This window comes from Dermacentor andersoni, chromosome 2 (genome assembly GCF_023375885.2).
Source record: "Dermacentor andersoni chromosome 2, qqDerAnde1_hic_scaffold, whole genome shotgun sequence".
Classification (NCBI taxonomy): domain Eukaryota; kingdom Metazoa; phylum Arthropoda; class Arachnida; order Ixodida; family Ixodidae; genus Dermacentor; species Dermacentor andersoni.
This window is the reverse complement of record NC_092815.1, coordinates 3590658-3609971: the sequence shown is the minus strand read 5'-3', so window position 1 is coordinate 3609971 and position 19314 is coordinate 3590658. Positions and strand designations below refer to the sequence as shown.

At 44.2% G+C, this 19314-nt stretch overlaps 1 protein-coding gene across 3 annotated transcripts in view; it reads right to left on the bottom strand.

The window, feature by feature from the left end:
* Positions 1–19314, bottom strand: part of LOC126542925 (ABC transporter A family member 5-like) — a 282490-nt gene that overhangs the window by 205623 nt on the left and 57553 nt on the right. For all 3 annotated transcript variants that reach the window (XM_055077597.1, XM_055077595.1, XM_055077596.1), the window contains exon 5: positions 15740–15792. In XM_055077597.1, the coding sequence (XP_054933572.1) occupies positions 15740–15792 (53 nt within the window). The remainder of the gene's footprint in view (positions 1–15739; positions 15793–19314) is intronic.

Sequence of the window (19314 nt, the reverse complement as noted above, 5' to 3'; positions counted from 1 at the left end):
CGCGGGAGTGTGACGCAGTTAGTTCCGCGTGTGCTGAGTCTTACGGGGACAAGTTCGTGAGCTTCTTTCTCATTCCATCATTATTGTAAAAAATTTCGTTACTTTGCGGCATACTACTCCTGCATGCTCACCGCAAGCGGCTTTGTGGAGCAGTTAGCAAAAAGCAGCGCGGGAGTGTGACGCAGTTAGTTCCGCGTGTGCTGAGTCTTACGGGGACAAGTTCGTGAGCTTCTTTCTCATTCCATCATTATTGTAAAAAATTTCGTTACTTTGCGGCATACAACTCCGGCATGCTCACCACAAGCGGCTTTGCGGCGCATTTGGCAAAAAGCAGCGTGGGAGTGTGATGCAGTTAGTTCCGCGTGTGCTGAGTCTTACTGGGACAAGTTCATGAGCTTCTTTCTCATTCCATCATTATTGTAAAAAATTTCGTTGCTTTGCGGCATACTACTCCGGCATGCTCACCGCAAGCGGCTTTGTGGAGCAGTTAGCAAAAAGCAGGGCGGGAGTGTGACGCAATTAGTTACGCGTGTGCTGAGTCTTATGGGGACAAGTTCGTGAGCTTCTTTCTCATTCCATCATTATTTTAAAAAATTTCGTTACTTTGCGGCATACTACTCCGGCATGCTCACCGCAAGCGGCTTTGTGGAGCAGTTAGCAAAAAGCAGCGCGGGAGTGTGATGCAGTTAGTTCCGCGTGTGCTGAGTCTTACGGGGACAAGTTCATGAGCTTCTTTCTCATTCCATCATTATTGTAAAAAATTTCGTTGCTTTGCGGCATACTACTCCGGCATGCTCACCGCAAGCGGCTTTGTGGAGCAGTTAGCAAAAAGCAGGGCGGGAGTGTGACGCAATTAGTTACGCGTGTGCTGAGTCTTATGGGGACAAGTTCGTGAGCTTCTTTCTCATTCCATCATTATTTTAAAAAATTTCGTTACTTTGCGGCATACTACTCCGGCATGCTCACCGCAAGCGGCTTTGTGGAGCAGTTAGCAAAAAGCAGCGCGGGAGTGTGACGCAGTTAGTTCCGCGTGTGCTGAGTCTTACGGGGACAAGTTCGTGAGCTTCTTTCTCATTGCATCATTATTGTAAAAAATTTCGTTACTTTGCGGCATACTACTCCGGCATGCTCACCACAAGCGGCTTTGTGGAGCAGTTAGCAAAAAGCAGGGCGGGAGTGTGACGCAATTAGTTACGCGTGTGCTGAGTCTTATGGGGACAAGTTCGTGAGCTCCTTTCTCATTCCATCATTATTGTAAAAAATTTCGTTACTTTGCGGCATACTACTCCCGCATGCTCACCGCAAGCGGCTTTGTGGAGCAGTTAGCAAAAAGCAGCGCGGGAGTGTGACGCAATTATTTACGCGTGTGCTGAGTCTTACGGGGACACGTTCGTGGGCTTCTTTCTCATTCCATCATTATTGTAATTCAGTGAAATAAAAACTTAAGCAACGAGTTCTGGAAACTTGTATCGCAATTGTGGATTACCTCCGAAAACAAACTACTTATGTATTTCTGGACTCACGTGCTAAAATAACAGAAAGTTCAATGTTTCATCAATGCAGTGAATGAAATTTGCTGCGAGAATAGAAGGCCGTGCAATATTTGAGATTTTAATTTCATGCCTATAGCCAAAAAGTGTATTATGGTATTATGGTATTAATTATTATGTATTATGGCATTTTCAAGCGCCTTTGGTATGTTCCGTACATGTCCGGAAGACAGTTTAACTTTGAATTGATTCACAATTGGACTGAGTTTTGTTTCTACCATAGATATGATGGAGAAATATCTGCATGACCAATAGGAACACTTGTTGAAGGTCAAGATTCTTAGGAATTTTTGCAAAATTTAAGTGTGTTTAATACCAATACAGTACCAGTACTCACGTACGGGGCACAAGCTTGGAGGATTACGAAAAGGGTTCTACCTAAATTTTGGACGACGCAACGAGCTATGGAAAGAAGAATGACGGGAAAGAGTTGATGACATCTTATTTGAAATGAAGAAAACGGAATGGGCATGGGCCGGAGATGGAATGAGGAGGGAAGGAAACCGATGGTCATTAAGGGTTATATACGGACTCGATTCCCAGGGAAGGGAAGCGTAACAGGGGGCGGCGGAAAGTTAGGTTGGCGGATGAGATTAAGAAGTTTGCAATGACTACATGGCCACAATTAGCACATGACCGGGGTAGTTGGAGAAGTATGGGAGAGGCCTTTGCCCTGCAGTGGGAGTAACCAGGCTGCTGCTGCTGATGATGATAAATACCAATACAGCTCGTTCTTACCCTCGGACAGATGAAAAGCTGAAATGAATCACATGCATTGAAGTTTGCCTTGCTAGTATTATGAAGTACGCTTTCAGCCTTCTTGTAATTGATTATACATGACAGTTGTTGTGACTCTGACTTCAATTTCCTCTTTTATGTATAGGCCACTGACACTGTGCAAGCTATATTTTTGTAATAGTACGGAAAACAGACAGCAGAGTACGTCTAATTTGCACATCGGGACAATGAGGTGTAATTTGTCGATCAGTTTCTCGTTATGGGTAATAAAGGATCCCATTTATCGTAAACATGTATCTTCACTGGAAACGTGTATGTTAAAAGTGGACTGATTGTGCGCGTTTTTGTGCAGTCACCGATATGATTGTGAAAAATTTTCGCTGTTTAAAGGCTTAAGCCTTTCAATGAGACATGCACCCCAAATAGGCACAAAGCACGTGCTTGTCCGGCACTTGAAAGATCACAAGCATGATGTAACAGCTGGAATTACCCTTCTACGCGTTAGTCACGCCCTTGAGAAAAAACCCGGGGAGTGGCAAGTCATTTTTGAATGACGTGCTGCCGGTCTTATTGTTATCGCAGATCCCGACTCGTACCAGCGTACCGGGCGTTATCGTGAAGGTGTGATAGTTCATTCTACAGAAGCGGTACTTGTTTTTGTTCCGCAACATGACTTACGTCATCGGGGCAGATTTAAAAACAAAGGTCATGAGTCAGGCGTTGGTACCCAGGCGAAATGAAGTATGCCCGAGAAAGCGCTCATACAGCCACGCTCATTTGGAAGCGATGATAACGTTGCAATTTAACACACAGCTGATCTTCGTGCACGGTACTTTTCCAAATAGTCTAACAGAAAACTAATAAATACTTATATTTTTCGACCTATACATATTTATCGGAGGCACTCTCAGACGACTTTAATATATACAATAAGGGGCTGTGTAATTTCGATCGTGACCTAATAGGAGGCTAGCTCGGTTGCTCCTATATAAATAAATGTAAAACGAGAATTATTTTTTTCTCGCAACCACTGCACCGAATTTGACGAGGTTTGTTGCGTTTAAAAGAAAAGCTCAAAATCTAGTGACTGCTTGTTTCTAATTTTTGTTTTAAGCCATCAATTTTTCATAAAAGATTGGCAAACATCGTAAATTTTCAGAAAACGAAACCATCAAGAGTACAACCCTGTAACTCAGCGATGAAAAAGGATATGACAATTCTGTGAATCTCATCTAATAGTGCATCTAAAGCGGACAAAATTTATGTGTTATACATTAATAAAGAAATGAGTAATATAGAAACACAGCTTCTGCAGAACCCTTGTACGCAACGTAACGAATTCACGCAAGACGCAAATTGACGTGTCAAATTTGTCCTCTTTGAATGTTCTAACAGATGTCGTTTACAAAACAGCGATATTTGTTCTTGATGGAGAGCTATTTGTAAACTTAGCGATGCTATATTTTTCGTACTTTTCAATTTTAGAAAATTCTTTTAACGAAATTGAGGCCCTAAATCGGAATTCCGCTTCCATCAGGCACTAGAATTTAACTTTCTCTCTCAAATGCTACAAATTTCATGAAAATCCGCCCAGGGTTTGTCTTAGAAAAGTGTTCCTGCGTTTTACATGTATTTGAATAGGTCGACTCAGAACTGGGCCCGAACAAAAGCTGTTTCTTGGATGCTCTTATCTGAATACATGTAAAGAAAGAATTGGTATTTCTGGGCAACCACTGCACCAAATTTAGCGAGGTTTGTTGCATTTAAAAGAAAGATTTAAAATCTAGTAACTGTTTGTGTCGAATTTTAGATTTAGGTCGCCAATTTATTATTAAAATACTGGCATAAATCGAAAATTTTCAGAAAATGAAACTATCAAGTTTACAACGCTGGGTCTCAGCAAAGAAAAATGATGTAAGAGCTGTGTGAATTGCATGTAGTAGTACATCTAAAGCGAATAAAATGGATATGTTACACAGGAATCCAAATAAATTTAATAATACGCAAATACAGCTTTTGCGGAACTCTTGTACTAACGTAAGAAATTCACGCAAGATAATAGATGACATATAAAATTTGTCCGCTTTCAATGATCTAGTGGATTCCGTTTACAGAACCGCGATATCTGTTCATGATGCAGTGATGGAGAGCTACGAATTAAAAAAATTCATGCTTGCATTTGTTTCAAACTTTCAAATTTTTGAGTCTTTTTAACTAAACTAAGGCCCTAAATCGAGATTCCGCTTCCAAAAGTCCCTAGAATTTAGTTTTTCTCTCAAATGCAGCAAATTTCATTAATATCGGTCCAAGAGTTATCTCAGAAAAACTTTTTTTGCGTTTTACATGTATTTGAATAGGCCGCGTCGGAGTTGGGCCCGAGCTAAAGCTTCCTCTTAACGTAGGTACTTGGACGTACTTCATGTTATATTCACAGTCACTTCCTCCTTTACTAGATGCCTGCCGCGTGAGCCGAGAAGCTGGTTCCTGCCCCTCTCCTCTTCACTCTTCTTTACCCGGGTTTACCCGGGTCGGCTGCGAGCGCAAGCTGCGGTGGCCGCTGCAAACCTAAATCACGTAGCCCTGCCTCTAAGATTTTAGCGGCGTCGGTTGCGATCCCGGAGGCAGGACCCGCGGTCTCTCGTCAAGCCATTGGTCGAGCGCGCGCCAGCCTAGTAATCATCACTTCCTCCGCAACAGGAAGTCGCTCGGCGGCGAGCGCCGTCTCTCCGCGATTACCCTAAACTACGGGAACCTCCACTCCAATGGGAAGACTAGCGGCGTAGCAGGCATCTAGTAAAGCAGGCATTGTCCCAGTCAGCCTACTTACACATACATCATTACCAATCACATCTACCATAGCCTTGGTTACACCCCAAAAAGTAACCGCCTACCTCCGTAGGCGTAAGGCAGGCTAAAATTCGAACGGGAATGTGTGATTCAAAGGGCGCAGTGCGACTAGGGCGGAGGCAAAGAAACACAAACCACAACACAAGCGCTGTAGAACAAATATGTCGCAGTAAAACTTTGATTTGGGCGAGTTGGTTGGTGGTTTGTGTTTCCTTGTCTCCGTCCCGGTCGCACTGCGCCTTTTGAATAGCCATGAACCAGATCGCCAAAACCAAAGTTTTACGGGAATGTGCAGTACCGAATCATTAGGGAACTTTCAGCGAAATAGAACCTATGCAGTACAGGCGACTCTGTACAGTATCGGACGGTAAGATCACTACACTGTGACCATTCATTCATCACCATATGTCCCTAAACAAAAAGCATGCTGAGTTTCTATCTCTAGACCTGCGTTGTGAAGTCGTCTGACCTTGCATAAGTTCCATCACCAAGAGCATGGCGCTTGTCATCACGTGTAAGCCAAAAAACAGTTCGTCTTCCGAACGCAAAGTTAGCGTCAAAAGCTTGCGGAGCGCGCAATCTAAAAAAAAAAAAAGCAACGGTCTATATTGCTGCTGCCTAGGCACGCAGCGTTGTATTCGGATTTTCAGCATGCACTGGTCAAGAGTAACAAATGGTTCTGCATAATTTTAGTGGCTGTGGGCCTAGCTAGCTGCGTTGAAAATGAACTTATTTGCAGAATTTTACCGCTTGTGCTTGTGACGGCGACTCTGCCAATGAGCGCCTGTATTTTCTTTGTTCTACGCACACATTTTTTGATGCATGGCTTTCGAGCCAACGCCATGCAGTGCTTCTGCATGGCTAATTTTCACACAGCCATCGCAAGCATGGTGTACTGTGTTATATGTAAGAGGCAGGGGACACAAAAAGAAAAGGAGAGGACGATGTGCGCCGACGGTCCGAACGGCACGAGCCCTCGAGGCGCGTCACCCGAGGTATGATCGGAGAAGTGGCGCCAAGGCGGTATTATCGATGTGCCTCTGGGCCAAGAAGGTTGGAGCGCCAGCTTCGTACTGGCGACTGGACCCATGGAGGTTCGGACAGGCCCGTGACGCTGGCGACCCAGGGTGTGGCCGTCGATCTCGGCGACGTTCAAGCGAGGCTCCCTGAACCTGCTTCAGCCTCCCACGGCAGTTCCGGGCACTCCAGGAATGGGATCCCCTTTCTTCGGCAGACCAGCGCGGACGATAGTCCCCGGGGCTTCTCATCGGCCCACGAAGAGGTAGCGGCGGAACTCGGTGTTAGGCCTAGCCAGACAGGCCTGACTGCCCCGTCATCGACATAGTTTGGGACGCCGGCATACGAGACGGAGGAGCTGGCCGGTCGATACCAAGGAAGCAAAACTTGCGGAGTCGGCGGGAGTACTGACCGTGACCAAGAGCCGAAGCACATCGGACTTGGAGTGACGTACGTCAATGGAACCTTGTAAGAGCTTTCTTTTTGTTAGCTTGCAGCCATAGGCCAGGGTTGCCGGACTTTCGTGCGAAGTGCGCTAAGGACACACGTAGGCGAAGATAAGGAGACTGTTTGGGCTATGCAAGTGTGGAGTTTTGTCTTTGTCAGTTGAGCTTTGAGTTAAATTTTGAGTGTGTTTTGTTTTGAGTTTCCTCTTAGTAAAATCTGTTTGCTGTGCTCGCCTGCGTCTCCCGACTCCATCTCTCCCAGCATCCGCACGACCCCGAGGTCAGTGTGACATACTGATAAAACAACTCAACTTTCATGTGTTACATCATTACTACCACAAATGAGGTATAATAAATAAGTAAACATTTAAAGGATAATAAAATTGCCTGCGAAATTTTACTGAAATGTCAGGACTACTTCAAAACTTCGCCTTCTCGTCTCGTACACGTCCCTAAGCTTTCGGGGAAATTGAAACGGCGATTTTCGAGGACGACATTGACGTGTCTTGCGGCGCCGTGGCAGAAGAGGGAATGTGTGGCTTGGTGAGACCATACGAAAGGCTCAACGGCCATTTTGCTACTCCCGCACAACTAACGAGAATCTTATATTTACATGCAGTGGAAAAAAATATAAATGATGCTCAGTGGCTGCTGGCGTGATCATAACAAAACAACCGTGCCGATGTGGGTTGCAAACGATTCTAATACGAGAACATGTCTGGCAAACCTTCAATGCCCTTTCTCATGTTTCTTCAATTGTTAAAGCACGTTAAATATAGGGTAGAAGAATGTTCTCACAGAATAACAGAACAATTTCACTAGTAATTGTGTCACGGTGCTGTGACCTGACCGAGAAATAGAATGGGTTAGGAAGGGAACAGCAGAATGCTGAAGCATCTGTGGTGATTGTAGCCGACGACAAGGTTTAGTTGCACAACTTTGCGGGCATAACTAAAAAATGTCTGCCGTTGGAATAGTTCTCTCTTTTTACACGACATGTTACACTAACACGTCCCTATCTGTTTTCGCATAAGATTTTCAATACTGCTCTGCGTGCGTCGTGGTGAAAAGATATGAAGGCTTTTAGTATTTCTGAAATTTCGTGAAGCTATATGGGGATTGTTCCAATTAGACACGTGCGCTGCATATTGAGGATATAATTCTTGGGCTTCGCGGTGCCGGTTTGTACTAGGCAAATAAATATGTTCAATAATTCGGACATCCTTCATTTTCACCCAACATAAGGTACGCGAAAATCCTTCGGTAAAATGCAAATGTACTCCGTCAAATAGCTTCAGCTCTATTACTTTTTATGAATACTATGTCTGCTACTCCAGGCGATTTTGCTACTTTTGAGTTTTATTTGCGCACACTGGAGGCTAATTCTTTTTTTTCCTGGCACATTTCAAGCAGCAAAAGAGTCGCACAAACACGTCTTTCCCGTGACACAGCTGCAGAGGCAAATATATTTCTGAGCAATATCTTCATAAATGTTCGCCTTTAGAAAGAAATGATCTTTCAAAACACGATATCGGGATTTATTGTCAAAATGCGTTATATCTAAAGTGCAAAAGAAGTTTGGAAGCACGTTCGCAAAAGCAGCCAGCTAATTTTTTGCACGAAACGTTGCTGCAGACAGAAGTAAACAAGAACCGTAACTAAATGGCCTGCCTTCTGTAATATACCATCCAGCAAGAAACTTCCAGACTAAGCAGTGACGGAGCGATAAACAAGGGTAGGAGCAGCTGGATTCCAACCTGCTAACTCACGCTCGCGATATCAGTGATTCAGATCTGCCGTGGTTGAGAGCGCTTGGCTACCACTCTGACCTGCAGGTGCAGGCAAAAACCACGTTTATATATCTACCACAATAAATTCTCCGACCTTGCTATAAAAACTACGATTTTGGAACGACTTTTTTCCTTTTCAAGACCTGCTGCTGCAACCAGTTGAAAGCTGAGTCATCAAAATTGATAAGTCCCCGGGAATATAGGAATCGATGCAATAGTTTCATCGCAAATGGCTTTTCACTATCCAGAAAAGCCTCCAAAATATGAACGTTTCTATAGACTCCCATGCTTCAGACTTCGCCCGCTATTTGGAACGCGTTTTTTACCACCCGTAACGGTACCGTTTGCATGAGATGTCCAGTTTGGCCCGCAGAGCCTACTTCTATAGGAATATTTTGAAAGGTGGCTTCTAGGAATAGTTATTCGCGAAAAGCAATGCTCTCACATAGAAAACACGCATGTTTCCAGGTGCCGTCGCTAGAGGAGCTGTTTGGCGATGTTCCAGTTTTACTGTGCGCGTTTTGGTAGGAAAGTGAGAGCGTGGCCGCGTGGTTGAGCGCGTGCGAGAGCGTGTCATACCTTCGGTCTCCACGGCATTGATTGCTTTTGAAACAGTGGTGAGAGTTGCTTTGCAACATTTTGACGATTTGGATCCTGTGCGTATCAGTTTTTGCTAAAAGGCACGTGCTCTGAATTGATAAAGTATTATAGTATTTGCATCAGTAGTAGCAGCATTATAGTGTTATAGTATTTGCAAAAAAGCCGTGCAATACATGGCGAGAAACAGGGAAAGCAGGCAGTGCGCGGGTTAAAGCTTCAAGCATGGGCAGAGAATAATGCCATTTTGGAATATCGCTGCAGAATTCGTAGGCGTTTAGATAACTTATTTGCTCTTACTCAGTGTGTCGAAATATCAAATGTAGAAAGCAGACGTGGCCTTTCTAGACATTGCAGGAGCCTACGACATCGTAGACCGCAACATTTTGTGGGATATTCCGGAAGGCTTAGGTGACAAATGTCTACAGCTTTTGTGAGAGATTTACCTAGAAAATACCGTTTGCGTTGAATGGGAAGGGATGAGGAGCGAGGAGAAAGTTCATATCAACAAGAGACTGAGGCAGGGGTGCCCTTTATCTCCACTGCTGTTTATGATGTACATGGTGAGGATGGAGAGGGCGCTAGAAGGAAGTAATATCGTGTTTGATCTCTCATACAAACAGGCGGGTTCAGTAATAGAGCAGCAGCTCCCAGGTTTATTTTATGCGGACGACATTGTGTTGCTAGCTAACAAGCAAAGTGATTTGCAACGTGTGGCTAATATCTGTGGTCATGAAGGCAACAATATAGGTTTGAAATTTAGTGTTAGAAAATTAGGTGTTATGGTATTCAATGAAAAGAGTGAACAGAAAGTGGAGATGCAGGCCCATGAAATACGTCGGGTAACAGAATATAAATACATTGGTATATGGATAAACGAAGGCAATAGATATATGAAGACACAGGAAAAAACAATAACAGTGAAGGCGATGATAAATGCGGCCATAATGAAGCACAGAGCGCTATGGTGATACAATAGGTACGAGGTCTTCTGAGGTATGTGGAAAGGTGTAATGGTTACAGGACTTAGTTTTGGAAACGCGGTTGTTTGCTTAAAATCAGGGGTACAATCAGGACTCGATGTGAACCAAAGGTCCGTGGGCCGCCTCGCATTCGGCGCTCACGGGAAGACTACAAATGAACTAAACGTAACAGCGCAAACAACTAAGACGAGCCACAAAAAGAAAGACAGGACACACACTGGCGCTGACTAACAACTTCTTTTTTCCTTGCGTCGTCGATGCATATATATACCTAGGCCACATAATCGCGCAGGCGCAAGGAATACACTACTGACATCTGCCAACTTAACGTATACGTAAACGTAGGAAATCAAATTCTGATTGGTGCAGGGACAACGATGTGTCACTAATGCAATTATTTCCTTGTCTTTTTATGTGATAGGCCTCTAAGGCAAGCCGCGGATGTTCATTCTTGCTTTTTCCAAGAATTATCGTCCGATCAAATCGCGCCTCACAATTGCTGCAAGAGTTTATATGCGCAACCAGGTGCGCTCCTTTATCTACATTTTTGATTACTTTTTGCGCATGTTCCCTGAGTCGCTCATTGACGCAACGCCCTGTCTGGGCAACGTATGTCTTACCACATGAGAGTGGAATGCCATAAACCACGCCGACAGCGCACGACACGTATTTTTTAAGGCTAAAACCCACAAGCCAGATTCACCATTCAGGACCATTATTAGTGAATGTGGTTGTTGGCAGAAGAATGTGAGCCAATTCCTGCAAAAGAACGTAAAGTTGCTAACAGTGAACGACCCTTTCCGAACAAAGAATTCGAATGACGTGGTGCAGTTCTTGCGTGGGAATAAGGATGTAAGTTATGGTTTTTCTGTTGATGTTGAAGATTTATTTTATTCAGTTCCACAGCGTCAACTCCTGTCTTCGGTACATGAATGTATTGAGTATAGTGGTACGATCTCGTTCCAGAATCATGTCGGACTTTCAGTGGGAAATTTTTTAAGTCTTTTAGAATATTACCTTAGAGCTACTTTTATTGTTTTTAATGACCAACCGTATTTACAACGGAATGGTATTTGTATTGGATCATGTGTTGCTCCCGTCCTTGTGGATATTTTTTTGTCTTGTGTGGATCATTCTTTAGACCATGCTTTTATTGAGCGGAAAGTTTTAAAAGTTTTTAGATATGTCGATGATTTTTTGGTATTTTTATCGCTTGACTCGTCCTACCAGGATACAATCAATAAGGTTTTAGAAGATTTTAAGGTACATGGACAAGGTCTTATGTTTACCCACGAGAGTCCACAAAACAATGTGTTGCAGTTTTTGGAACTGAAGCTTCAATTCTGTGAACGCCATGTGTGTTGGGCGTATCAACCCCGTGCGAAAAAGGAACTGTTGTCCTTCAGGTCTGCGCACTCGAAGATTGTGAAAAGTGGTATTGCATCGTCATGTATAGAATTGGCACTTAAGAGTTCGTGTGTGCACAAGATGCACGAAATTTTGACAATCAGATCAGCCGACTTTTGGCAGCTGGGTTCCCTATGTCGCTTTTGACTGCAGTGGTTGAAGCTCTGATCCAGAGAAGTAAAACCACAAAAAGGCCGGCCGCCGAACGTGAAACGCGAAGGCCTGCGGTTGTCCCTTATATACATAAGGTGACCCATCAACTCAAGAAAGTTGCTTGCAGGCATGGCGTTCCTTTGGCAATTTCTGCGCAAAACAAGCTTTCAAAGCTATGTTCCCGCACCTGCGGAGAGAACAGAGGAGGATGCCAAATTTGGCATGATGCCTCATACGTGTCGTGCGCTGTCGGCGTGGTTTATGGCATTCCACTCTCATGTGGTAAGACATACGTTGGCCTGACAGGGCGTTGCGTCAATGAGCGACTCAGGGAACATGCGCAAAAAGTACACAAAAATGTAGATAAAGGAGCGCACCTGGTTGCGCATATAAACTCTTGCAGCAATTGTGAGGCGCGATTTGATCGGACGATAATTCTTGGAAAAAGCAAGAATGAACATGCGCGGCTTGCCTTAGAGGCCTATCACATAAAAAGACAAGGAAATAATTGCATTAGTGACACATCGTTGTCCCTGCACCAATCAGAATTTGATTTCCTACGTTTACGTATACGTTAAGTTGGCAGATGTCAGTAGTGTATTTTTTGCGCCTGCGCGATTATGTGGCCTAGGTATATATTTATGCATCGACGACGAAAGGAAAAAAGAAGTTGTTAGTCAGCGCCAGTGTGTGTCCTGTCTTTATTTTTGTGGCTCGTCTTAGTTGTTTGCGCTGTTACGTTTAGTTCAGAAGTATGTACCAACTAGGCCCAAAAGAAGTGTTATTGAAACTACAAATGAAGTTGTGTAGGGTGATATGAGCTGGACTACTTTCGAAGAGAAGTAAGCTCGCAGTAAAATTGAGTATGAAGAACGGCTGAGGAATATGGAAGAAGGTAAATCGGCTGGGAGAGTGTTCAGGTATCTGTACAAGAAAAACATTGCTTCACAGTGGAGGAAAAGAACTAGGAAGCTTACCAGCAAGTATGCGGCCTGTAGGGTGAACAACACATAAACACAGAAGGTCAAGCGCAAAGTCAGAGAGGCTCAAATAATCTCGTGGGTGGCGGAAATGCAAAAGAAACCTACCATGAGTAACTACATAAAAGGAAAAAAGCGATATCATAAAAGAAACAATTTATGATAAATCAAAGGGAAGCTCATTACTTTCGAAGCGAGGTCGGGATGCCTTAGAACACGCACCTATAAAGCGAAATATAAAACGGAAGAAGCATGTGCTTGCTGTGGTAAAGCTAGGGAAACTATGGAGAATGTTTTATTAGAATCTGAAGACGTCTGCCAAGCTGCCGATTTAGGCATCATCGGCCTCCTTGAAGCCCTTGGGTTCAGTGGGAGCAGTGGTAAAGCAAATATATCCGCAATATGTATTAGTAAGAGGCGATTGGTTGATTTGTGGAAGAAAAGTAGGGAAACCACAAAAGACGGAGACGTACGAAAGCACAGCTCGCCATAGGGAATCAGAAAATTTGGTTGTGGGAGTTCATAGTGTTGCTTTTGTGTTTTTTCTTGTTTAACGTTAAATCTTGGTAGGACATTAGGCAGTATAATAGCAAGAGCCTGGTGGCACAACCCACCGCCCCGTTCCAAAGCGGACGCTCATAACATCCATCCATCCCGATGGCCCTTGATTTCAGCGAAATAAGGGAAAGTAAATATGTTAAAAAAAACTAAATTATGGAATTTAACGTGCCAAAACCACTCTCTGATTATGAGGCACATGGTAGTGGAGGACTCCGGAAATTTCGACCACCTGGGGTTCTTTAACGTGCACCTAAATCTAAGTACACGGGCGTTTTTGCATTTCGCCCCGATCGAAATGTGACCGCCGTGTCCGGGATGCGATCGCGCGACCTCGTGCTCAGCAGCCCAACACCATAGCCACTGAGCAACCACGGCGGGTAGTAAATATGTCCGCAATAGAGCTTAGTAAGAGGTGATTGGAAGATTTGCTGAAGAAAAGTAGGGAAACGACAAAAAACGGAAACGTATAACAGAAAAGTTTACAATAGCGGGTCAGGAAATTTGGTTGTGGGACTTCACCTTGTTTTTTTCTTCTTTTTTTTAACCTAGGTAGGACATTGGGCAGTATAATAGCAAGAGCTTGGTGGCGCAACCCACCACCCCGTTCCAAAGGGGACGCTCATGACATCCATCCGTCCATCCTAATTCCTGGTCGTGTAACTGGGAACATGCCCTATATAGACCTACGTCGAACGTACTTCCGTCACAAAGATTGCCGAGCCGCCTAAGGCACCTTTAATAAATTTTGAAGGATACGTCGCACACATAGTAATTCGCAGCATTCAGGAATAGCTATATTTCCGAAATTTAGGATTAGGTTATCTTCAGCAGGCATGTCATATTGACACGTGTACTTGTCTTTCTCGGGCGACACGTTTCACGGACTAAGAGATGTTATCACACAGCGCAAGACGCGCTTGCATGCATCGGAAGTTTCTGGAATGTTGTCGATGGTTCCATCCGCTGTCTGCTGTCGCCAAACCTTGCATAATGTGATCGCAGGTATGCGCAATTTCGGACCCTACAAGGTCATCCGACGTATTGGAGCGCTGGACAATGAGGTCGTGCCAGACGGCATTTCGCATTCACAGCGGCGCCGCGCACGATCTGAAGTGGTCCACGTGGTGCGTCTTAAACCCTTTTACGGAAGCTGACGAACTTCCTTATTTTGTTGTTTTCTTTGCTACCAGTGCTTTCCTTTATTACTTTCGTTTGTTTGCAGCATCGGGTCGATGCTCTTTAAGAGAGGGGTATTGCACCGTGTACTTGTCTTTCTCGGGCGACACGTTTCACCGCATAACAAATGTTATCACACAGCACAGGACGCGCTTGCATGTGTCGGAAGTTTCTGGAATATTATCGATCGTTCCATCCGCTGTCTGTTGTCGCCGAACCTTGTGTAATCTGATGGCAGCTATGCGCGACGCGAATGCCGTAGAACTTTGTGGAAGGCACGCGGGTCCCAGCGATTACTCCGAAACATTCGACAGCTGATCGATAAAAGCCGACGCGCTTGAGCCACTGATCAGATGTTCGACGATCGCCGAGTGTGTTCATCGCTACCGTTGTTCTTTGAGTGTAGCCTGTTCTTTGAGGGCAGAAGCTCGCCCAATAAAACGCTCGTTTCGTTAATCACAGTTTTGCTGCCTTCTTAACCGTCACTACCACGTGACAATATGTTTTACACAAGCCTAAAGAAAAAATATTCTATTTGACCAGGTCTATCGACATAATTATATTGCAAGAGTAGGAAACTTTCCGACAAATTATCTATGCTGTCACTTAATGAGAGTTCTTCAAAAACTGATAAAATAGAGATATAAAAGATCATGTTATCAAGCCAACTGCTCTAGAGATGCAAGAATAGCATTTACAGCGTTCTTATTTGCAGACGTGAGAATACCACACAAAATTAATAAAATACATATAAAGGACTATGTAATCAGACGAATTACCCCACAGGCGCTAAGACTTCATTCACGTAGCATTACATTAGAGACATGTGAAAACAATAAAAAGAAGACAAGGAAAATCCGCACAGATCTCTGGGTAATCCAGATAAACTGCCTTACGGAGATGAAGACAGGGTCCACACTCCAGAAATACTGCGTACTGACATACACGCAATGAACTGTACTTGCTGCACTGATTTTACCAGGACACAAGTAAAATGGACAACAATTCAGTAGGACATGCTAGAGCTTGGTTACGCTTACTCTGAAAAGTCACGGCCGTACGTTGTTCCTCTTTATACCACGGTTGTCCCCCCGTTTACCTCGACCAATGTGGCATGATCACAATATTCAGATAACACAACATTTATCGCAATGCGCTTTTTCCAAGATCCTCTTTTTCCCACGAACTGTCGAACATTAGAACGCCTCGCCAGAAAAAGTTCCAACTACTGATGATGTGAAAGCGTTTGGAAGTGTGTTAGCGAACTCTTTTCCCTTATATTGGTGTTGTATTTAGTCTATGAGGAATTTTCTTGCTCGTTAAGGGCATTACTGAATTTTTTTTTGTACATTTTATAGATTTTTTACTTGGCATGTCTATGCATTTTTGTTTTTGAACTATTTGTATGTTGTACGCCCACCTGTTTAGTACTCGGACTGGAGTATATATTTAAACGAATAATAAAGTGAGTAAATAAATAAAGAGGAATCTTACAATCTGCCAACGTCGCTGTTCTGCTGAGCAGTTGCGTCTCCTCCCGATTAATTCTGAAAAAGACATAATAACTGTTCTTATTACAGAGCAAAACGCAATCTCTTGTAAGAATTGAAAAGTTGAATGTGGCTTCGCACGCCGATAACCACGCCCTGAATATATGGGGGCTCAGGACTAGTGGTCCCCAGTCGCGATTCATCGACCCACTGCACCATCCTCGAACCCGCGGCCTCACTGCCGCGCAACGCCGTAGCCACTAGCCCACTGCAGCGGATGAGCGCATTTCAGTTTTCATGGCAGCTCCAAGGCCTCCAAGAAAGAAACGCTGTGAACGGCACCTGGAGGGTTCACTTTGCACACAGCAAAATGTGGTGGGACACAAACCACAACGAGGAGGAACTCTTCTGATCGGGTCGTTTCGGACCGGACTGCGTTTTTGCTGTCATACCACCTGCTCTTCTTGCACTGAGTCGGTGCATGTCCTTTGCCTGCTATCGCTGTATATATCCCTCTATTTTCACAAGTGCTAAGCTATCAGCTCTCTGTCATTGCTTGTCTTGTCGTCTCGCGTCTGTATGTCTTATCGCTGTCCTTACTGCGCAACTTGCCAAGCTAGCCCTCGACAACACTTTACTGAGGAAGCTTAGAATTCTTCATTCTAAAGCCTGGTAATTTTCTGTCAAAGAAATAATTAAAGGAAAATTTTACCAGAAAAGGTTGCGTTCAAATTTATTTAGCTGTTAATAACATAAGTGCTGTTCTACGGCGAGATATTTACTGCTATATTGCCTAGCGTTCAGTTCAGTAAAAAGGTATACACAGCATTTTTTAGAAGGGAAAATATTTTTCCAAGCGTAATATTACGTCTCTAAAAAAGCATACCCAGGAATTCTGGACATGCGTTTAGTTGCCCTTTTCCCCGCCACCTGGCGTATCAACCTTAAACATTTGAAATTCGCGCCGTGACGTATGCCATGACGTACAACAAAAGAAAACATAATAAAAAGAAGCACACCCTGAGACTCTTGCTTCACCTCGGTACTTGAAAACGAGCGCGCTCATTTATCAGCCTTATCTTGAAGACAACCTGCTACTTGCTCGATTGGCAATGAATCAAGGATTTTGCTTGACGCCTTGCCAGACAGCTCGTCGGCATTCCGGGTTAGATCTCCGGTCGAGATAACGGCTACCGCAGAGCTTCCCTTTGGTTTCGTGCATTGATTTTTCCTATTATTTGGGCACCACTGCTGCCGCGGGCTCCGGTATGGTCAGCTTTCTTTTTCGTGGGTTTCCTATAGAATCGGTGTGATGCAATAAGAGGAAGCTTTAGCTCGGGCCCATCTTTGACGCCGGCCACTATAATATATGTAAAACGCATGATTTTATGAGAAAGCTGCTCAACGATTTGAATGAGAATTGTTGCATATCAGAGAGTAAGTTTTTCATTTAACAGACAACGTTAAGGCAGAGTGATTGCAGCAAAAATAATTTTGATTTACGCCATGGAAGTATTGACAAAACTTGTGGGAAATCAGTAAATCTGAAAGAAGAATAGAAGTACGAAGTTTACAAATCCGTTAGTTAGCATCAAAAACTAATATCACGTGTCTATCAATTGCATCCCTTGGAGCGTCTCAATTGGACAAATTTGACGTATGAATTTATGACCTATGTGAAGTTGTTACAACCCTTGTAAAGGTTTTGCGAATGCCAAATGCAGGAGTAAGTGATGTACTTCAAGGTGGCATATGATACATCATTTTAGTCCGCATTAAATGAAATATTAGGTGCAGCTTACAGAATTGCGATATCATTTTTACTTCCTTAGGTGCACGGTTATATACTTCGTGTATTGTTACTTGATATTTCGAGTTTTTTCAGAATTAGAAAAGAAGTGGATGGTAAATAAAGATTCGCTTTCTGAGATCTCATTTTAATTGTTTATTTTGGGTTCAACTTATTAATTTCGGTGCAGTGGTTGTCGGAAGAAAGGGTTGCTCATTTCCCATGTAGGAGCTAAAGCTGCCGGTTAGGTTCGATTTAAAATATTGTTGCTGAAAGAAGAAGCAAGGCGGGTAGCGTATTCACAGCATGGCAGCCGCACTTCGATGGGGGCGAAATGCGAAAACGCCCCTGTACTTAGATTTAGGTGTACGCTAAAGAACCCCAGGTCGTCGAAATTTTACGGAGTCCCCCACTATGGCGTGCCTCATAATCAGATGGTGGTTTTGGCAGGTAAAACTCCATAATTAAATGTGTTTAATTTACAGGATCTGCAGTAATTTACAGGAATTGTGAAAGACAATTCTACCGCAGACTAGTACCTGAAGCATTGTCTTCTTCAGTCCCAAGCTCGCGCTCATCTGTGCTGTGCAACGTATTTACACCTGGCGTGGAAGCGCCGTGCCGCTGCTTTTTATGTGGAAACGGACTAGTAGCGTTTTCGGCGGCTGACAAGAACGACGTCATGGGACGTCTGGATGGAGCGAGTAGTAGGTGCGACCGGAGAGATCTCGTAGGTTACGTCGGTTACCTGACAAAGGACCCGGCAAGGCCGGGGTAGCGGGACATTAGTTTTTCCGAGCGGCCGAAGCGGCGGGTGGGAGATCGCAGAAGGACAAGATCCCTGGGAACATTATCGGCGTCCCGCTGTCTAATGTCACAAATGCTTTTCTGCTTGTTCTAAGAAGCACGAAGGCGACGGTGAGCAACTTGGCATATTTCTTGGGCTCAAGCAATGACATGGCGGGTATACTTAAACACGAGCTCTTGAGCAGTAGGCAGTATTGTATTAAAAGGCAATACTGGATCTCGGCCATGCAAGTAATAAAATGCCGAGTAACCTATAGTGCCGTAGCGTGAAGAATTGTACGCGAATGTGACAAAAGTGAGAGCAGTATCCGAATCACGATGGTTATCAGAAAGGCACATGGAGAGCTTGTCGGTCAGCGGTCTGCGCTGGACACATGAAAAAAGACGAAGAAATGGGCGAGGGGAGAAGTGATAAGGAAAAAGTTGGAATAGATGGCGGACGACACCCGTCTCACTGAGATTGTCATTTCTGCTGCCGTTCTAGTTAGAAACGCTACATTTTGGCAAAGCCAACAGTTTTCGAAGACCAGCCACGCGGGTGACGTTTTTCGTCGACCAGGCGTCATCGGAGTCTGTTGTGTTCACCCGATACCAAGTGCACGGTGAGCCAGCGACGGATCTTCCTATCGAAGTTAGTTCTACTGCGCTGATCTACGTGGTGCTGCAACAAGCTGCAATCAGCCGCCAAGCCATCGTGCGAACAGGATCGGTGACAGTGAATCTACAACTGCAGACACTGCACGAACTCGTTCTGGAACCCATGCGACGTGGCACCCCCAAAGAGGAAACGCCTGCCGGGAAGGTGAGCCTAGACTTGATTCTTATGGAACTTCAAAGGCACATTATGCAACACATCTAAATACTGAGAACTTTCGTCTGAGCGCTTAGTCGAGAGCAATCATCGCGAGGCATTGTTTAACCGAATGTCGCAAAGTGCGCACTACTGGCTGTGGTTTTTCCAGTATGCCTGTGACAAGAATATG